This window comes from Bidens hawaiensis, unplaced genomic scaffold (genome assembly GCF_021521415.1).
Source record: "Bidens hawaiensis isolate Kalapana, Puna unplaced genomic scaffold, B.hawaiensis_p1.1 tig00006520_1, whole genome shotgun sequence".
Lineage (NCBI taxonomy): Eukaryota > Viridiplantae > Streptophyta > Magnoliopsida > Asterales > Asteraceae > Bidens > Bidens hawaiensis.
In genome coordinates, this window is record NW_027491437.1 from 1,125,723 (window position 1) to 1,141,933 (window position 16,211).

The 16,211-nt window shown below is 35.6% G+C and overlaps 1 protein-coding gene, 1 long non-coding RNA gene, 1 other non-coding gene and 2 pseudogenes across 3 annotated transcripts; 2 read left to right on the forward strand and 3 right to left on the reverse strand.

The window, feature by feature from the left end:
• Positions 1 to 2,352: 2,352 nt before the first annotated feature.
• Positions 2,353 to 3,918, reverse strand: LOC143632670 (pentatricopeptide repeat-containing protein At2g20540 pseudogene; annotated as a pseudogene).
• Positions 3,919 to 6,718: 2,800 nt separating this feature from the next.
• On the reverse strand, positions 6,719 to 9,808 carry LOC143632663 (pentatricopeptide repeat-containing protein At2g30100, chloroplastic-like). Its single transcript, XM_077101128.1, has 2 exons — positions 9,044 to 9,808; positions 6,719 to 7,655 (listed from the first exon to the last, which is right to left on the reverse strand). The coding sequence occupies exons 1-2, from the start codon at positions 9,755 to 9,757 to the stop codon at positions 6,882 to 6,884; spliced, it is 1,488 nt and encodes a 495-aa protein (XP_076957243.1). The 5' UTR covers positions 9,758 to 9,808; the 3' UTR covers positions 6,719 to 6,881.
• Positions 9,809 to 12,164: 2,356 nt separating this feature from the next.
• On the forward strand, positions 12,165 to 14,557 carry LOC143632671 (arginine biosynthesis bifunctional protein ArgJ, chloroplastic-like; annotated as a pseudogene).
• On the reverse strand, positions 12,408 to 12,480 carry TRNAE-CUC (transfer RNA glutamic acid (anticodon CUC)). The gene has a single exon. It is a non-coding gene; the product is annotated as a tRNA-Glu (tRNA).
• Positions 14,558 to 14,778: 221 nt separating the features above from the next.
• LOC143632644 (uncharacterized) lies at positions 14,779 to 15,102 on the forward strand. Its single transcript, XR_013153545.1, has 3 exons — positions 14,779 to 14,829; positions 14,912 to 14,982; positions 15,067 to 15,102. It is a non-coding gene; the product is annotated as an uncharacterized LOC143632644 (long non-coding RNA).
• Positions 15,103 to 16,211: the final 1,109 nt, after the last annotated feature.

Consider the following 16,211-nt stretch of genomic DNA (forward strand, 5'->3'; position numbering starts at 1 on the left):
TACATTAAATATATTTGGTTACTTAAGATGATAAAGCTTTGCTGACTCTTATAATGTGCCTTTATCAACTTCCATTATTTGATTATTTTAATTATTTTAAGAGAGGACAACCAACATCAACAGAAACATAAGTCAATGATCACAGTTGAGGCACATATGCAAGAAAAAGGAACTAGTAAGGAAAGAATGAGTCATCACATGCATGGATTGTCAGCAACACTTTGAAGATATGGAAAAAGATTCCAAAATATAATCAACTATACATATATATCCAGCTCAAATGTCCCACTTGAAATTACCCTTTTGACCTTTTGACTTGGAGCAGAAAAAGAGATTTATATCATAGGTTAATGCAGCACTTACAAATTCTTGATCACATGGTAAGATGATGCCATTAACTTTGACAAAACTGAACTGATGGTCAGATCCGTCCCCGAGAACCCCAAATATCCAGGAGTTCGAGACAAGTAAAAAAACTGGGCCCCTAAACCTAAACTATTAATTTATTAAAAATAAATACAAATAAAGCTTAAAATATAAAAAACAAGAAAAACGCATATCAAGATTCTTGGTAAAATGCATGAACTTGCACATATACTCTAGAACTTACATAGTAAAGCCCAAGATGGTCCATTTCAAGATTCTTAGAGCGTCTTCTATTAAAACACACACACACACACACAAAAGTTGGAAAAAGGTTGCGATAGCGAACCCCAGCTAGAGGTGCATAAAGTCGGATTTTTTTTTAGAAAACCGGTTTTGGTTTGGAATTGGTTCGGAGTTTGGTAAATTCTTTGTTGTTCATGTGGCAATCCGACAATGTTTGATTGGGTTCAGAACCGGGTCTGGTTTGGGGCATCATTTCTGCAAAAGATGGGTCTTTATATTCAAGCTCTTGATAAATAAGTAGTTGCAATATTGAAAACCACAAGCACGTCGGTTAATTGTTTGATAAGCATAATTTCTGAAAATAAAACCCAATTCGAGATGAGGAATCTCCGATTACAGGTAGTACGATAATAATTTCAAATTCTAGCCTAATTAATTGATAAACCTAGTAACCTATAAATAAGCTACCACTACTAGTAACTGCAACTAAACCTCCCACTCAGCCAAGTTTCTTGGGGTTGGAACCTTCTTTTCTTTAGGGTAGGTTTGACCCACTGGAACTCCTAGGTACGTATCACATTATACCTCTCTATTATAAAATTTTGTACTTAAAACAATCGATTTGCAATTAGGTCATGAAACGCTTGAAAGTTTTCTTTTTTACGTAAAGCACTTTCAAACATGTTGTAAGTCGAAATTCATCAGGTAGATATGTCCATTTCGAACTTAAGCAAATGGAATCCGCAAAGTGAAAAAACTTAACATGTCAAGTATATCTTTGTGTATGTTTACTAAAAATTTCATGTAACATTTGTTTGAAATCCTTTTTTTTAGTTTCTCAGACCACAATTATGTGGAAAATTGAAATACATCTATAATCTGACATTGTTGCTTGACCCCGAGTCGGAGCGTTTTTCGCCTTACAAAAACTTTCTAAATGTTATTTTTAGTCGAGGTAGACACTCAACCTGACAACGTTGCCACATTTCTTGCATCAACAATGGTCAAGTTACTTAATGAAGATCCAACACCAAAAAGAAGAATGGGCACTTTCAAAAGCCATTCCAAGCATTTTCTGAGTGTTGTCACTAAACCAACGCAACCAATACCTATTCATATAATATATGGTGGCGAAAGGGTGAAAAAAATGAAGATAAAACAATCTTCAAACAGTAAAGCCGTCACTCAACGACTAGAATTTTTAAGTTGTCACAACTAGGCCTGTAAACGAACCGAACTGTTCGTGAACCGTTCGGTGGGAAGTTCGTTTGTGTCGAAATGGTTTCCAGGTAAGAACCGATTTCGGCTCTGCACGGGTTCGGGTTTTGGCTCGGCACGACTTGGGGTTAGGACAGGTTTCGCCCGGCATGGGTTCAGGAAGGGTTTCGGGTCGGAACGAGTTTCGTTCCGTCTAGGCACGGTTTCAAGTCGGAACGGGTTTTGGCCAGACCCGAAACCCATTCTAACCTGAATAACGTTGCGATTCGTACCCGTGCCGACTCGAAACCCGCCCCGAAACCTGTAATCCGTTCCGACCCGAAGAAAGTAATTCCATTTCCAATTCAAACTCCAAACATGTTACCCACCGGTGAACAGTGGGTTCCATACTTCCATACATGTAATATATGAAAAGTAAGAACAAAATTTGCAATACGTAGTATATGACCATTCGTATCGTATAATTTTTAAACTAATAGTTGACAAAATCAAACAATAAACTTACATGATCTAGCATCTGATAAATTAAAGTATAAAGACATCATGAACAAATCTTGATTGACCACTAGCAACTTTTAAAACAGTCTGCATATCAAAGTCAACTTGATGCATTGCACTCTCTGCAGTAAACTCATGAACAAGACCATTAATCTCAATCCAACTACACCCGGGTTGTTTCTTAATATTATGATTCCTCATCAACTTCCTCGTCCTTAACGCATCTTCCCACTTATCTGCCAACCGATACAGGTTCCAAAGAAGCATGTACACGCCATCATCACACGGTTCTAACTCGAGTACTTTCTTTGCAGCTGTTTCAGCTAATTGCAAGTCTCTTTTTACCAAACAAGCACTCAAAACCGACCTCCAAATAACTGCATCCGGTTCCAAATTCATGTTCTTGATCAACTCCATTGCATCGGTTAGATGTCCCGCCCGACAAAACAAATCCACCATGCACCCGTAGTGTTTGATTGTCGGTTCAAACCCATAACTATGAACCATCTTGTCAAATAATAACCGCCCTTCTTTAATTAGCCCTCCGTGAGCACAAGCCGATAGAACTGACAAAAATGTAATTTCATTTGGAGATGATTTGGTACGTACCATATTATTAAATATTTCCACTGCAGATCTGCCTTCACCGTGCAGTGCCAACCCCGAAATTATACTCGTCCATGAAAAAACATCTTTTACCGACATTTTATTAAACACTTTTCTCGCAAACTCAAGGTTTCCGCCTTTAGAGTACATATCTATCAACGCATTGTTGACCGAGACATCAGTAACAAGATAAGCTACCTTATTAGCATACGCATGCACAGACCCACCGAAATCAAGAGCACCAATATCAGCACAACCAGAAAGAACCGCAACCACGGTGACGGAAGTAGGCCAATTACGATCCCCATCCCCACCTACGATTCTCATCTCCCTAAACAATTCCAACCCGTGTACAACAGTCTTCCCACGAACATAGCCCACAATCATCACAGTCCAAGACACAACATTTCTGTCAGGCATTTCATCAAACACTTGGCGTGCAGACACAACGTCCCCGCAAATAACATACCCATTAACCAGACTCGTCCAAGAAGCAACATCTTTGATAACCATCGACTCAAACACCCTCCTACCCAAATCCACCCGTTGAGTCCTGGCGTAGAAATCAATCAAAGCGTTTGAAACAATAGGAGCTTCAGCACCCAACTGATATCGAACCACCATCGCGTGAACGGACTTGCCAATCACCAAATTCCTCAAAGAGCCGCAAGCGGAAAGTGCGGCCACGATGCAATGGGCATCTGGGTGCAACCCAGATGAGGAGATCATGTGGGAGAATAAAGAGAGGGTTTGGAAGGGGTGTTGGAGGTGTAAGTAGATGGACATTAGACAAGTCCATGAGATTATGTCTGGGTTTTGAATTTGGTTGAAGATTTTGTGAGCTTTGGTTGGGTTTTTGGCGTATTTGTTGAGGAGGGTACAGGCCAGATTTTGGTGGGTGTTGAAGAGGCCTGAGGTTATCAAGTGGGCGTGGATTTGGGTGATGAGATTAGAGTGCTTGCTGCATTTGTGTAACAAGCTGTTCATAATAATAAGAATAACCAGTCATCTGCTACACTTGGTGTCTCACGATAAGCTCAAAATTTAACATTTACTTACTAAAAATGTGTTCCCAAAACCCCATTTATTATTTACCTACTAGTAAAAAAACCGCCTGATGCTGCGGAAGCGATGAAAATTTGCAATGTGGTATTCAGTTATGTTAATTCATCAATTAAACAAAGATTTTACTGGTTTGAATTTTCATATAATGAATAGAGCATAGAGTAAATCTACAAACACCACTACTCTTTCACAGTCTACCAAAATAATTACATCGACTCCATCAACAAGCTGTTGTACTAAAAAAGAAAAAAAAATAAAACCTTCAATGCCTAGCTACTCCACTACAGGGCATTAAGGGCTTAAGGCCATTATCACCTATTACATGATTGCATCTGCAATACCATTTTCTGATCCAGGAATTTCCTTTAATAGTAGTGATATTCTTTAAAGTTCTATTGGTTTTAAATAATCCCAACTATGGCTTATTGGTAAATATCAGTCCCAACTATTGATGTATTTGTTTTTAACCGGCCGCGACTAACGGATGTTAACTCTGTTAGTGATTGCTGACGTACACCTTCTTCTCCGGCCAGAAACTTGCCGGAAACCTGCAACTTGCCTCCATTCTCCCTAATATCGTCACACCGTCTCCCTCCCTCTTCAAAAGACATCGGAAATTAGAAAATGAAGTAGATTTCATCTTCTTTCATTGCCAATCCCTATATACCAAACCCGATTTTATTTTCAAAAATTTGAAATCAATGTTACACGATTTACAAAATAAGCATAAGGCTTTTGTTAAAAGGATAAAAACGAGTAGAATGATGTGTCAATTACCTCGAATGGTGCACGATTGACGAGGGTGAACTTCGCTGGAGACAACAAGAGCGGCACGTCGGTTAGGTTTCGAATGAGGGGAAAGATAGAGAAAGATGGTGTAACGATATTAGGGAGAATGGAGGCGAGTTGCAGGTTTCCGGCAAGTTTCCGGCCGGAGAAGAAGGTCCACGTCAGCAAATCACTAACGGAGTTAACACCCGTTAGTCGCGACCCGTTAAAAACAAATACATCAATAGTTGGGACGGTCAGCAGGCAAGTGTAAAGTTAAGACTGATATTTACCAATAGGCCACAGTTGAGATTATTTAAAACCAATAGAACTTCTTTAAATGTCATACCTGATTATCCATTTATCCTATAATGCTTGCCTCAACTCCCTTAGCTGAAACCCAAACAAAAAATTGAAAAATCTATTTTATTTTAGATGTAAAAACAAATGTAAAACCATCTACGTAAATCTTCTAAAGAAATTTTTTTTAATTGCAAAAAAATCTTATTTTAGAAATTTAAGACAAAAAGTGTTCGAAGTTGAGGCGATCATATTGGCAGTTTTAACTAGTTAAATACCCGTCTAGTGGTCGAGTTTAATAATCACAACGACATTAGTATTTGACTATTTGTTTTCTTTGCATTATAAACAAAAACATTATTTTAATGTTCTAATGACATTAGTAAAAATTTGATTTAGAGATTCAACATCTAACATGTACCTCACTAGTTGTTTATTACTTATATCACTAATATCGAAACATTACTCTTCAAGTAGTCAGCATTTTCTGAGTGTTGTCAGTAAACCAACGCAACCAATACCTATTCATACTAATACATGGTGGCCAAAGGGTGAAAAAAATGAAGAAAATGGTGAAAAACAGTCTTCAAACAGTCATAAAGTCGTTACCCAACAACTAGAATTTTTAAATGGTCATAACTAGGCCTGTAAACAAACTGAACAGTTCGTGAAACGTTCGACAGGAAGTTCATTTATGTTCGTTTATTTTATAAACGAACGGACATGAACAAAAAATTTGTGTTCGTTTAATTAAATGAACGAACATAAGCACATGTTCCGTTCGTTCATTTATGTTCATGAACGTTTGTTTATGTTTGTTTATTTATGTTCGTTTACGTGTGTTTATTTATCTTCATTTATGTATTAATAGAAAATAATTAAATATTATCTGGATAAGTCATCTACTTAAAGATTTTATATTTGTTAATTTGCGTTCACTTAAGTGTTTTCATTTATGTTCGTTCATGTTTGTTTGTGTTTATTTACATTTATTCATATATGTTCATTTTTTAAATAAATGAACATGAACATAAATATTTGTTCGATTGAATATTCGTGCTCGTTCGATTCGTTTACAGACTTTCATTATTCACATTGATGAATAAATTAGTCTCAATCTCTAGGCTCTACCGATTTTATTTGTGTTCGTGACCGTTCGTGGGCACATTCATTTCCTTAATGAACGAACACGAACATAAAATATCGTTCAGTAAGTGTTCATGAACACATTATTTCCTTAACAAACAAGCATAAACAAGGCCTTGCTCATGTTGTTTCGGTTCGTTTGCATCCCTAGTCATAACCGGTTTTGGGGTACAAAACCAAAACAGAGAGACCGACGTATAAGTGGTGCGTAGGTTAGGAACCAAACCGCTTCATATAATAACCAAACATGAGATGCAGGGTCAAGTACGGTTTATAACATGGTTCTGGTTCTAAAACTGATTTTTTATGCACTATGAGTACAGTTGACCCTTCAAAATAGAAGAACAAGAACAAGAAAGCCCATTGATATGAACACAACACACGGCTTCTTCTAATCTAATTGCAAAAAGGTAAAAACTTGGAACAAAAAAAGATTATTGAAAGCTTGTATAGATTCTTGATGCAAAAGATAAAAACTTTACAGAAAAGCACAAGTAACCCAAAGTGCTGCATTTAAATATTATGTACTTTACCATATCAAGATCCATAATCCAAATTTTAACAAAATACACATTGAACAACATGTAATATCAACATCTTTACAACCACCGACTCGAATTATTAGCTCTATACACATTACACATATACATAATTATGACGATTCTACAGCTTTAAAGCATTTTAATCACCCAAAGCTTATATTTTTTTATATACATGTATATAAGACAAGGTCCGGTCAAACCTGCATCAGATAACTGCTTGCAAAGATTAAAATAAACATCCAAATTTCCCGACTGATTAATTCGCCTCCTTAATCCCTGCAAAACTGCAGCCCGATCAAGAAACTCAGGATACAACCCTAAATCAAGCATCTTTGTAACTGTTTCGGCTGCATCTTCATAATGAGAACCTTTAATATAACCTCTTAATAACCATGTTAACGTTTTCTTTTTGTTTAATAAACTTGTGACCTCGATTCGCGTAAGCAACCGTGAAATAGATTTTGTTTCCTTCTGTGAAGCACAAATCGCTAATACGATGTCATAAAGGTTCGCATCGGGTTCTTTTCCGATTAACTTCATTTTCCATAACTGTTTTTCAGCCTCAGGCCCACGGCCTGCGCATATGTACATGGCTAAAAGGCGATCGTAAACAACCCCGTGAAATGACGGCCCGCCCTCTTCGATTACCCAGTTGGATAAACGGACCCCGTCGGATATAAGGGTAGACTGGTAATTTTGGATGAGGTGCGTGTCATGTTCGTCTAGAGTGGAAACCAGACCGGTTTTCGTGAAGGATTTTAACTTGCGTAAAGCTTTACTGAACTCGTTTAATTCTTTGACGACAGCTGTCATCGCGATTAGATAGCTATAAACCTCAGGCTTCAAGTTGGATTCTTTAATATCGATTACGAGATTAATTGCGTCTTTGTAACCACCATCCTCCTGATTACAAAGATAGCAATAAGTCAATTAGTTAGCTATTAAAAAAAAGAAAAACATGCAAAGTTGCTGATATAAAATCTGATTTGGTAAAAATGGATAGCTTACACGGATTAGGTAATATGCCAAATGGGTTCGGGTCAAAATGCTTTTTATACAGTTTGAAATGGGCCGGGTCAACTGGGTTAGCCTAACTCTTCATAAATAATTAGTGTCAAATACAATTCACAAAATCATGTTATTTAAATAATAATCTGTTTTTTTAATAAATTGACTTACGAGGTTTAATGAGTTAAAAATGCAATTTTGGCAACTTTTAGCATGTTCAGCCCGCCTCCTTTTAAGCTACATCTTTTTTATCCTTAAAACATAAAAAAACAATACAAATTGACACCTCTACATGCCTCTAAATCATTCAACATGTTTCTAAAACTTATCCATTAAGACTTATAAGAGGCACCATGAACCATTAAAAGGTGCTTTTTTAGTGAACCAAACACATTGTACCTCTGAACAATTCAAATGTAGCCTCTTAATAGAATCATTACGAGGCTACCAAACAGCTCCTAAATCATATTTACTAAACCTGTTTGCTTATCTTTATTAGAAAGATAGAACTCTTCAATGTAAGAGTTTTTTTAACCTTAATGTATTTGAACTACATAAATATGTCAACTGAATTCACATTTATTCATTCATATTAATATTAATTTTTGGTACAGGGTAACTTCTATTTTTTCATAAACATGTATCGTTATTATGTTGTTTTCTTAGTCAAATATGGTATTATGTTATTTAAATGTCTTTTAAATAGCAATGCACTTAAGTTGTTGGTGGTCCGTTTTCACAGTTGGGAATTATACTTTCTTGGAATGAGCTAGGTTGCTAAATTAGTACACAATCAACCAGTATAACCGATACAAAAGCAATGACATGGCATGGCATGGCATGTCATTTCATCACAAAGTGGGCTTTATACTCTTTCTGAAATGAACCAACCAGGTAATTTAATAATAAGCCGGCTCATATATAAAGTGTCACGTAAGCATGACAATAGTCATCTCGCGATCAAATTAACAAATTAGCTCATTTTTAAAAGCATAAGTGTGTTGCTTTTCCATGACATTAGTCTTTTCTTATTTAAAAGAATTTATACAAGTACGATTACGCTAAGCACCCTAGACCCTACCAATAGTTGTGCTATTAGTGAGATTTTACTATGTTTGTTTGTTTGTTTGTCATATCGTGTTCACATTTTCCTCGCTTTCACAAAATCTAATTTTGGTATCCTATCAAACTACAAGTACCCTACCTACCTAACCAATTACACACACGAAATAACCGAACTCAAATATATATAACCGATCAAGAATACGAAAACAAAAACTTACCATCATCTTCCACGCAAGATACCCGGTGGGCCCCTCTTTCCGGCCGCGTTTCTCCCCCTCATCACCCCCAACCCCCCTCCTCAAAACCTCTTTCACAAACAAAACACACTCATCTTTCTCACTCAACTCCCAATACAAAGAAACCACCTTTTCAATCATGCTAAAATTCGGCTTCAACCCGACACACTCCATATCCACAACAAGCCCAACCACATCATCAACCTCATGTTTCCCCTCAATCAACTTCTTGATCCAACCACACATTAAAGACACCATTAACTCCATTGTTTCCTCATCAACTTTATTCTCTTTCTTCAACCACTCAAACACTTCCAAAGCACACCATGAGTCTCTACCCTCTTGTGAAAAATAAACCAACACAAGCTGTAACTCTCTAGCGGATAACCTAGAATTCATTTCCTCAAGAACATCGGATGGTTCGCGTGTCATACGTTCTAATTCCTCAATTGCCTCGAAAAACCCTTCACTCATTTCATCCTCGTCGTCGCTGGTTACAACCGTGTTCAATTCCACAGCTTTAAGAATCTTGAATTTGGAGTTAGGGTTTCGGGTCGTAATTGAAACCCTAGAACGGGTATTGACGGAATTGATGGAAACTAAGGTGTATAATTTGGGGGTTTTGCGATTAGGGAGTTTATTAATGGAAACCCAATTCATAAAAAAAGAAAGCCCGTGAATTGAACCCATTTGCATGATCAATTTGAAGATTGAAACCCGTTTCTTGAATAAAAAGATTGGATTTTTTTAGGGGAAAATTATGTGGTTATTATGGGTGTCAAAGATTGCAACTTGTGGAATGAAGAATGGGGATTAATTAAAGGGTTAAGTTTGATGAGAAGGATGAAAGTTTGTAGGTGAATAACACAACAGCTTTAGAATGCGACAACACACCGCATATTTGGTCAATCATGGGAAGTATAATTAAGGGATAAGGTTGTAAAGTTTAAAGTACTAATGATCATGATTAGGAACTTGATTTGGTAGAATTTGAAGGTCAACCATGTTCTTCGTAATCTAAGCGTCTTTGACATAGAGATATCAGCATTGTGCGTAAATGTAGGGGGTGCAAACGGGTTAGACTTGAGAGATTCAACCCGAACTCGTTTATTGGTGTTCTTGGGACCCGGGTATAATTCTTATTGAAAATAAATGAATCATTTCGAGCCTTACGGGTCTTACTCGGTTTATGTAAGGAGCAAATGAGTGAAACCCGCAAGTCTCGACTCGAACCCGGACCCGTTTAATGGTATATTTTAGGACCTAGGAACAACCCTGTTGTAAATAACCCGATATGAACCGGTTCACGACTCGAGGGTCTTACCTGGTTTATGTAAGAAGAAAATGGGTCAGACTCGCGAGACCTGACCAGGACCCATACCCATTTAATATTCTTAGGACCAGGGAACAGACTCTATGGTAAATAATCGGGTTTGATTCGGGTCTTACTCAGAGTATGCTCACCCTTACTTAAATGTGTCTCTCTTCAAGGTGATAAGCGTTTAAGTCCCGTGTTGAATAAAAATCATAGATTAACAAATAATTAAGAGAAAAAACCTGGTTGTTCATAGTTTGTCTTAAATCATGAAAATGTGTAATTGATTGTCCTTGTGGTTTCATGATTACACAAGCTAATCAAAAAGTAACTTGAACCAGCTAAGACAAAAGCAAGGAAACATACAAAATACCCAACTTAAAAAGGATGAAACTTACGTTACATTTAGGTTTAATAACGTATGAGCAGTGGACGGATCAGAATTACATCATCTCTAACCTAAATTAAAGTCAAATGTTTTCTATTAATTTTAAAAATCTTCACTTTTTTTCCTTTTTATGTGTAAAAAACGTGTGAATTGCTTATTTGATTAGTTTGTACTTGTATAGTTTTCTAGAAAACCAGTTTTCAATTACGCGATCAAAATTTCTATTTATATTTTTGTTTTACTCGACATGCCATATTTAAATGCGCCCTATAAAATGGAGTATTATTGAATAGTATTCCAATTTCCCTCGTCAAAGAGTTTATTGATCTATTGTGCTTTCACTTTATGCTATATCATCATTTTTATACATTTTTAGTCATTTCAAACGTTACCAAACGGTTTAGTATGTAGTTTAGATCAAAAGCCTGCCGAGTGGTAGTAATTCTAGAATTAGGAGTTGGACTTGATATATTGCTAATGGGCTGGAGCTGATATCAAGTCTCATATGTATTGCAAGTTGACCTCTTTTAGGTAGCTCCAGACCTCCAGTATCCAAGGTAACAATTATACAACCATCCATTTTATTTATGTATTCGACTATTCTGATTCTCTGTTGTAAAACAAATTACGATATCAAATTGAAGTCAAACCAATTTTTTATTTTTGCTTAGCTTTGTTTTAATGTTGAACGCTTTGGGTTGGCTAAGAATTACCAGAAACCAAATTATTACTAACAAGTTGGTGTAAAAAAACGTTTAAAGAGGAGCGCTCTCGCCTCTAGCGTCAACAAAATAATTTAAAGTTGATTAGTATATTAAAAGATAATCATTATTTTCTATTGATGGTCAAACTTAGTTAGGCATTGAATGTATAAATGGTCGTAGAAGTTATTATTTTCTATTCATTGCTGGCTTTTAACGGCTCCCAAAGTCCTAAACTACAATTATTAAATCCATCCAATACTCTATTGTGGATTTGTGGGGATCAAACCGTCATCCCTTAGGATAGAGGATACCAATTCCATTAGGCAAAAGCCCTTTGATCTATGTTGCTGTTGCGGATTATAATTTTAAAACCATATAAATCAAAAGTTTAATCTTTTAAACTTGGACCCAAACTATTATAACTATAGAAACCATATGAAGTATTTGTATAATTAGCCTTTACCTAACTCATTCAATAAATATCTGGAAATTTCAAAACATGACACCAAAATTTCAATTTTCAAACACGTTTTAAAATATTTTAATTTGTAAACAAAACAAAGACTTTCAAGTGAGACTACAACAAAAATATCTACGATCCATGATATTTGTTTAAATCTAAACATGAATTTCTTGCATTTCATTAGTTTTAAATCAACATAAATAAATTACACATGCTATTAGGATCGTTAGGGAATGACCTCGAGACGAGCCAAGTTCAGCTCACGTTCAAGCATTTTCGAGCTTGAACTCGGCAGGTATACAACTCAATTTCGAACTAGATATAAGTATTTTCAAGCAAATAACAACATAATTATTATACTTCAGTTTTATAACCAAAAGAAATCGATCAAAAAGCTTGGAATTAAAATAAAACTAAAAAGTCAAAAGTAAACAAAAATAAAAAAATTTGCAAAAGTTAAATTTAGAGCCCAAAAATTCCGTTGCCGGGACTTGAACCCGGGTCTCTCGGGTGAGAGCCGAGTATCCTAACCAACTAGACTACAACGGATTCTTGTTACTTAAACGGACAATGTTTAAATGAGCGTTTTCTCTTTTATTTTAAACGAATTGAAATTGAAGGAAGCGGAGGATGGGAATTGAAGTAACAAATTAACTTCATCAACTTCAAAATTATGTTCTGTTATTATATTTGTATTGAATGATATTGATTATTTATGGACGATTTCATTATTTTGGTTGAGACATATGTTTTTTGGAGAGAGATCCGAGGTTCAAAGGTATGCAAATGAGTAGTTAAGATTTATTTGTGTAAAATATAGTACAAGTAGGGCTTTAAACGAGTTGAGCCCGAGCTTGGCTCCTTTTGACTTACGGGAGCTCGACTCGTGAGTCGTTTCTTCAAGCTCTGTCTCGTAACATTTGTTATTTATAAATTAATTAGTATACATTTTTAATTATACATATATATTTTGAGAAAAACTTAAACGGGCCTAAGCTTGGCTCAAGCTCAAAACTAGTCTTGAGCTCGGCTGTGTAGTGTGAAATTAATATAAACAATCATAAAATAGCTAAAACTTAAACATGCACAAGGCTCGACGAGCTAAATTATCTCCCCATACAAGGCGCAAAGGCTCAATAACTAAACAAGCTTTATTTATTTGGGGCTGGTGCTCGACTCGATTCAAGCTTTTTATCGATCCGATCACAAGCGGTTTGGCTCGTTTGTGATGTAGATGCTGTAGCTGCAATCTACTTATGTTGACCTGTAATTGACCTCTGACAGGCATGCCATTGTTTGACTTTCTTTAGGGAAATTTACTAAAAATGTGGTTGCAGCTACACCTGTTCTTTACTGCAAAAAAGTTTTAGAAAAATCTAAAAACAGCGGGTTTTCCGTTCTCTTTAACTATATTTTTGAGTACCAAAACTCTTTGAGCATTTATATTGATAACGTTTTAGGCTCGTGCAGTGTTGATAAATGTTGGTCAAGCAAATGCAGCAACGGTAACTTTTACTTGGAATATTTGATTTTAAATTCATGATTTATGAAGCCTTTATGGTGATTTTGGATTTGATAAATATTATTATATGACTTCCAGGGGGTGCAGGTTCCCAAGACGTAGTAGATTGTTCAAATGCTCTTTCTAAGGTATGTAAAATACTGAAATTTAATAGGTTTTTAATCTTTTTTATATTTTCTGATTGCATGATACAAATGATGCTGATATTTGACAATTCTACAGTTACTTCAAGTGAGTCCAGATGAATTTTGATAGAATCAACTGGTGTGATACAGAAACGAATAAAGAAGGTATATAATGATAATAAGAATTTAATGTTAACTTTTTAAGCACGCGATTAATTTATCATGTTATGTGCAGGAGCCTCTTCTGAATTCACTTCCTAAATTTGTTAGTTTCCTTTCATCAACCGTTGAAGCGTAATGTTCCAATTCATAACTCATGCAGTTAGATTATGTTTTTGTTTTATCCTATATTGAATATTATTATATTCTTTCAAAATTTCGATTAATAAAATGATGATGATGAAAATTTTAACGATGCGTTTGCAGAGCAGATTCTGCTTCTGTAGCAATAACAACCACCGATCTTGTGAGCAAGAGTGCGTAACACTTCTTGGTGTATGTAACATGTTGTAATTAACAGTTTATTAAACTTGAAAACTAATAGTCTGAAATGCTCTTTTCTCATTTCTGCCTGTTACTTTTCAGGTTATAGCAACTGATGCTCTTGTAGATTTTGATGTCTGGAGAAAGATGGTACAAATTGCTCTAAACCGAAGTTTTAACCAGAAAACTGTGAGTGTTAACATTGTAAAATAAGCGTATGGAGGGGTGTTTTAGACATTTAGCTATTTGTCAAACTTTGTAGGTAGATGGGAACACAAGCACCAATGATACCATCATTGCTTTGGCTAGTGGTCTATCTGGATCAAACAAGATATCTGCACTGCACAGTCCCGAGGCAACAGAATTACAAACGTGCCTTGATGCAGTATGTATGTTTGAATGTTAACTTTTACCTGAAAGCTGACTTATTTGCTCATATTTTTTAAAAAATTTGAATATGCGGCGTATGTTGCTTAATAATCTTCAGGTAATGTAAGGACTTGCCAAATGCACTCAGAATAGCATTTTAAGGCTATGCCATCCTAAGGTGCTGCTAAATGGATGGATCTTATCAACGTCCATGAATGATAAATCATAGATCGAACCGCCGAATCGGAAAAATTGGGTGCTATCATATAGCCTTGTATCGGCTAAGTTCATAAGTTGGAGATAAGCGGACTTGAACCGCTGACATCCGCCGCAGGGTAAACCACCGCAACTTGGAGATATCTTACTTATGGAGGGAGGTCAACCGCTTTCATTTGACAGGTAATGCACACGCATCCATACGTGTTCACACAAACAGATATTGGTTAATTGTTAAATGCTACAAAACTTGGCGCTGTTCCAGGTCAGCAGCAAGTAATTACCTCAAGGAGGCTGGTGATGCTCATGGCACTGTCAAAATTCAAATTTCTGTAGGTAAGTTTCTTGGTTAAGCACTTCAACAGGTTTACATACAACACTGGCTTCTTTCTTAACTAATTTTTATTGTCTTTTTAATAGGGGATGGACCAGGAACAGGAGTTGCTTGGGGATGTGATTTAAGTTATAACTATGCCAAGATTAACGCGCAGTGCACCACCTAGGGACTCCGCTGTGTACTAAGATCAGAAGGTCTATTTATACTTGAATGCCTTTAATCAAGGCATTATTAATAAATAAAATGATTCATTTCTATATTCTAGTTATTACTATATTTTTTAGTACATAATGCACTAGTCCATCCAGCCATTGTGCATTATATATATATGGAGTATATGGTCTGGTCCTTGGTCGGGTTCAATTTTTATGGTTCGCTTTGTGGCTAATGATCATCCATAAGGAGAATCCCTAGGGGAAATACATATAAGAACCAACTCACTCGGCTTGAAATGCTCAGATCTTGAAACTTGAGCTCGAACTCGGCTGGAATACAACTCAAATTCGAATTAGCTTTAAGCATTTTCGAGCAAAAAACAATCTAATAAGTCTTGACTATTATACTTCAGTTTTACAATTCAAAAAACTTTAAATTCAAATAAAACTAAAAAACCAAAGTAACCATTAACAAAAAATTTTGTAAAAATAAAATTCAGAGAGCAAAAATTCCGTTGCCGGGAATTGAACCGGGGTCTCTCGGGTGAAAGCCGAGTAACCTAACCAACTAGACTACATCGGATCCTTGCTATTAAAAGATAGCTTTTCGGTTTTTTTTTTTATTTTAAAATTTTACGAAACTTGCATAATTTAAACGTTTATTAAATAGTAAACCTAGTTGTCAATTTTTATCGTTTCATTCACTTCCTTGATTTGTTTTGTAGTTTACCTTGTTTTTTTATTAGGATGATTTAAATTAATTTCTTTGTTAGGTGAGTGAATCTATGACTTTTTGGTTGATTAATATTTTTTTTCCTATCATTGTGTAGCTTCAAATTTGGACAAACTCAATAGAAACTATTTCTCTACTGTTTTTAAACAGTTAGTTTCTAGCATTTTCATAAACATGTATATTAAATAATGCTTTTTAATAAATTAAAATTTGTTTAAGAAACTGAAAGTTGTGTATGATAAGAAAAATGAAATAGAATCGTTTGATATAATTTTGTTTGGTTTGTAAACCACAGAATATAATTTGAATTTGAATGTTTGAGCATGAATAATACATGACA

Coding starts and splice junctions, on each gene's coding strand:
- LOC143632663 (XM_077101128.1), bottom strand. CDS start 9,757: ATGCAAATGGGTTCAATTCACGGGCTTTCTTTTTTTATGAATTGGGTT. Junction 7,656..9,043: donor ATCTTGCGTGGAAGATGATG/GTAAGTTTTTGT, acceptor CTTTGTAATCAG/GAGGATGGTGGTTACAAAGA.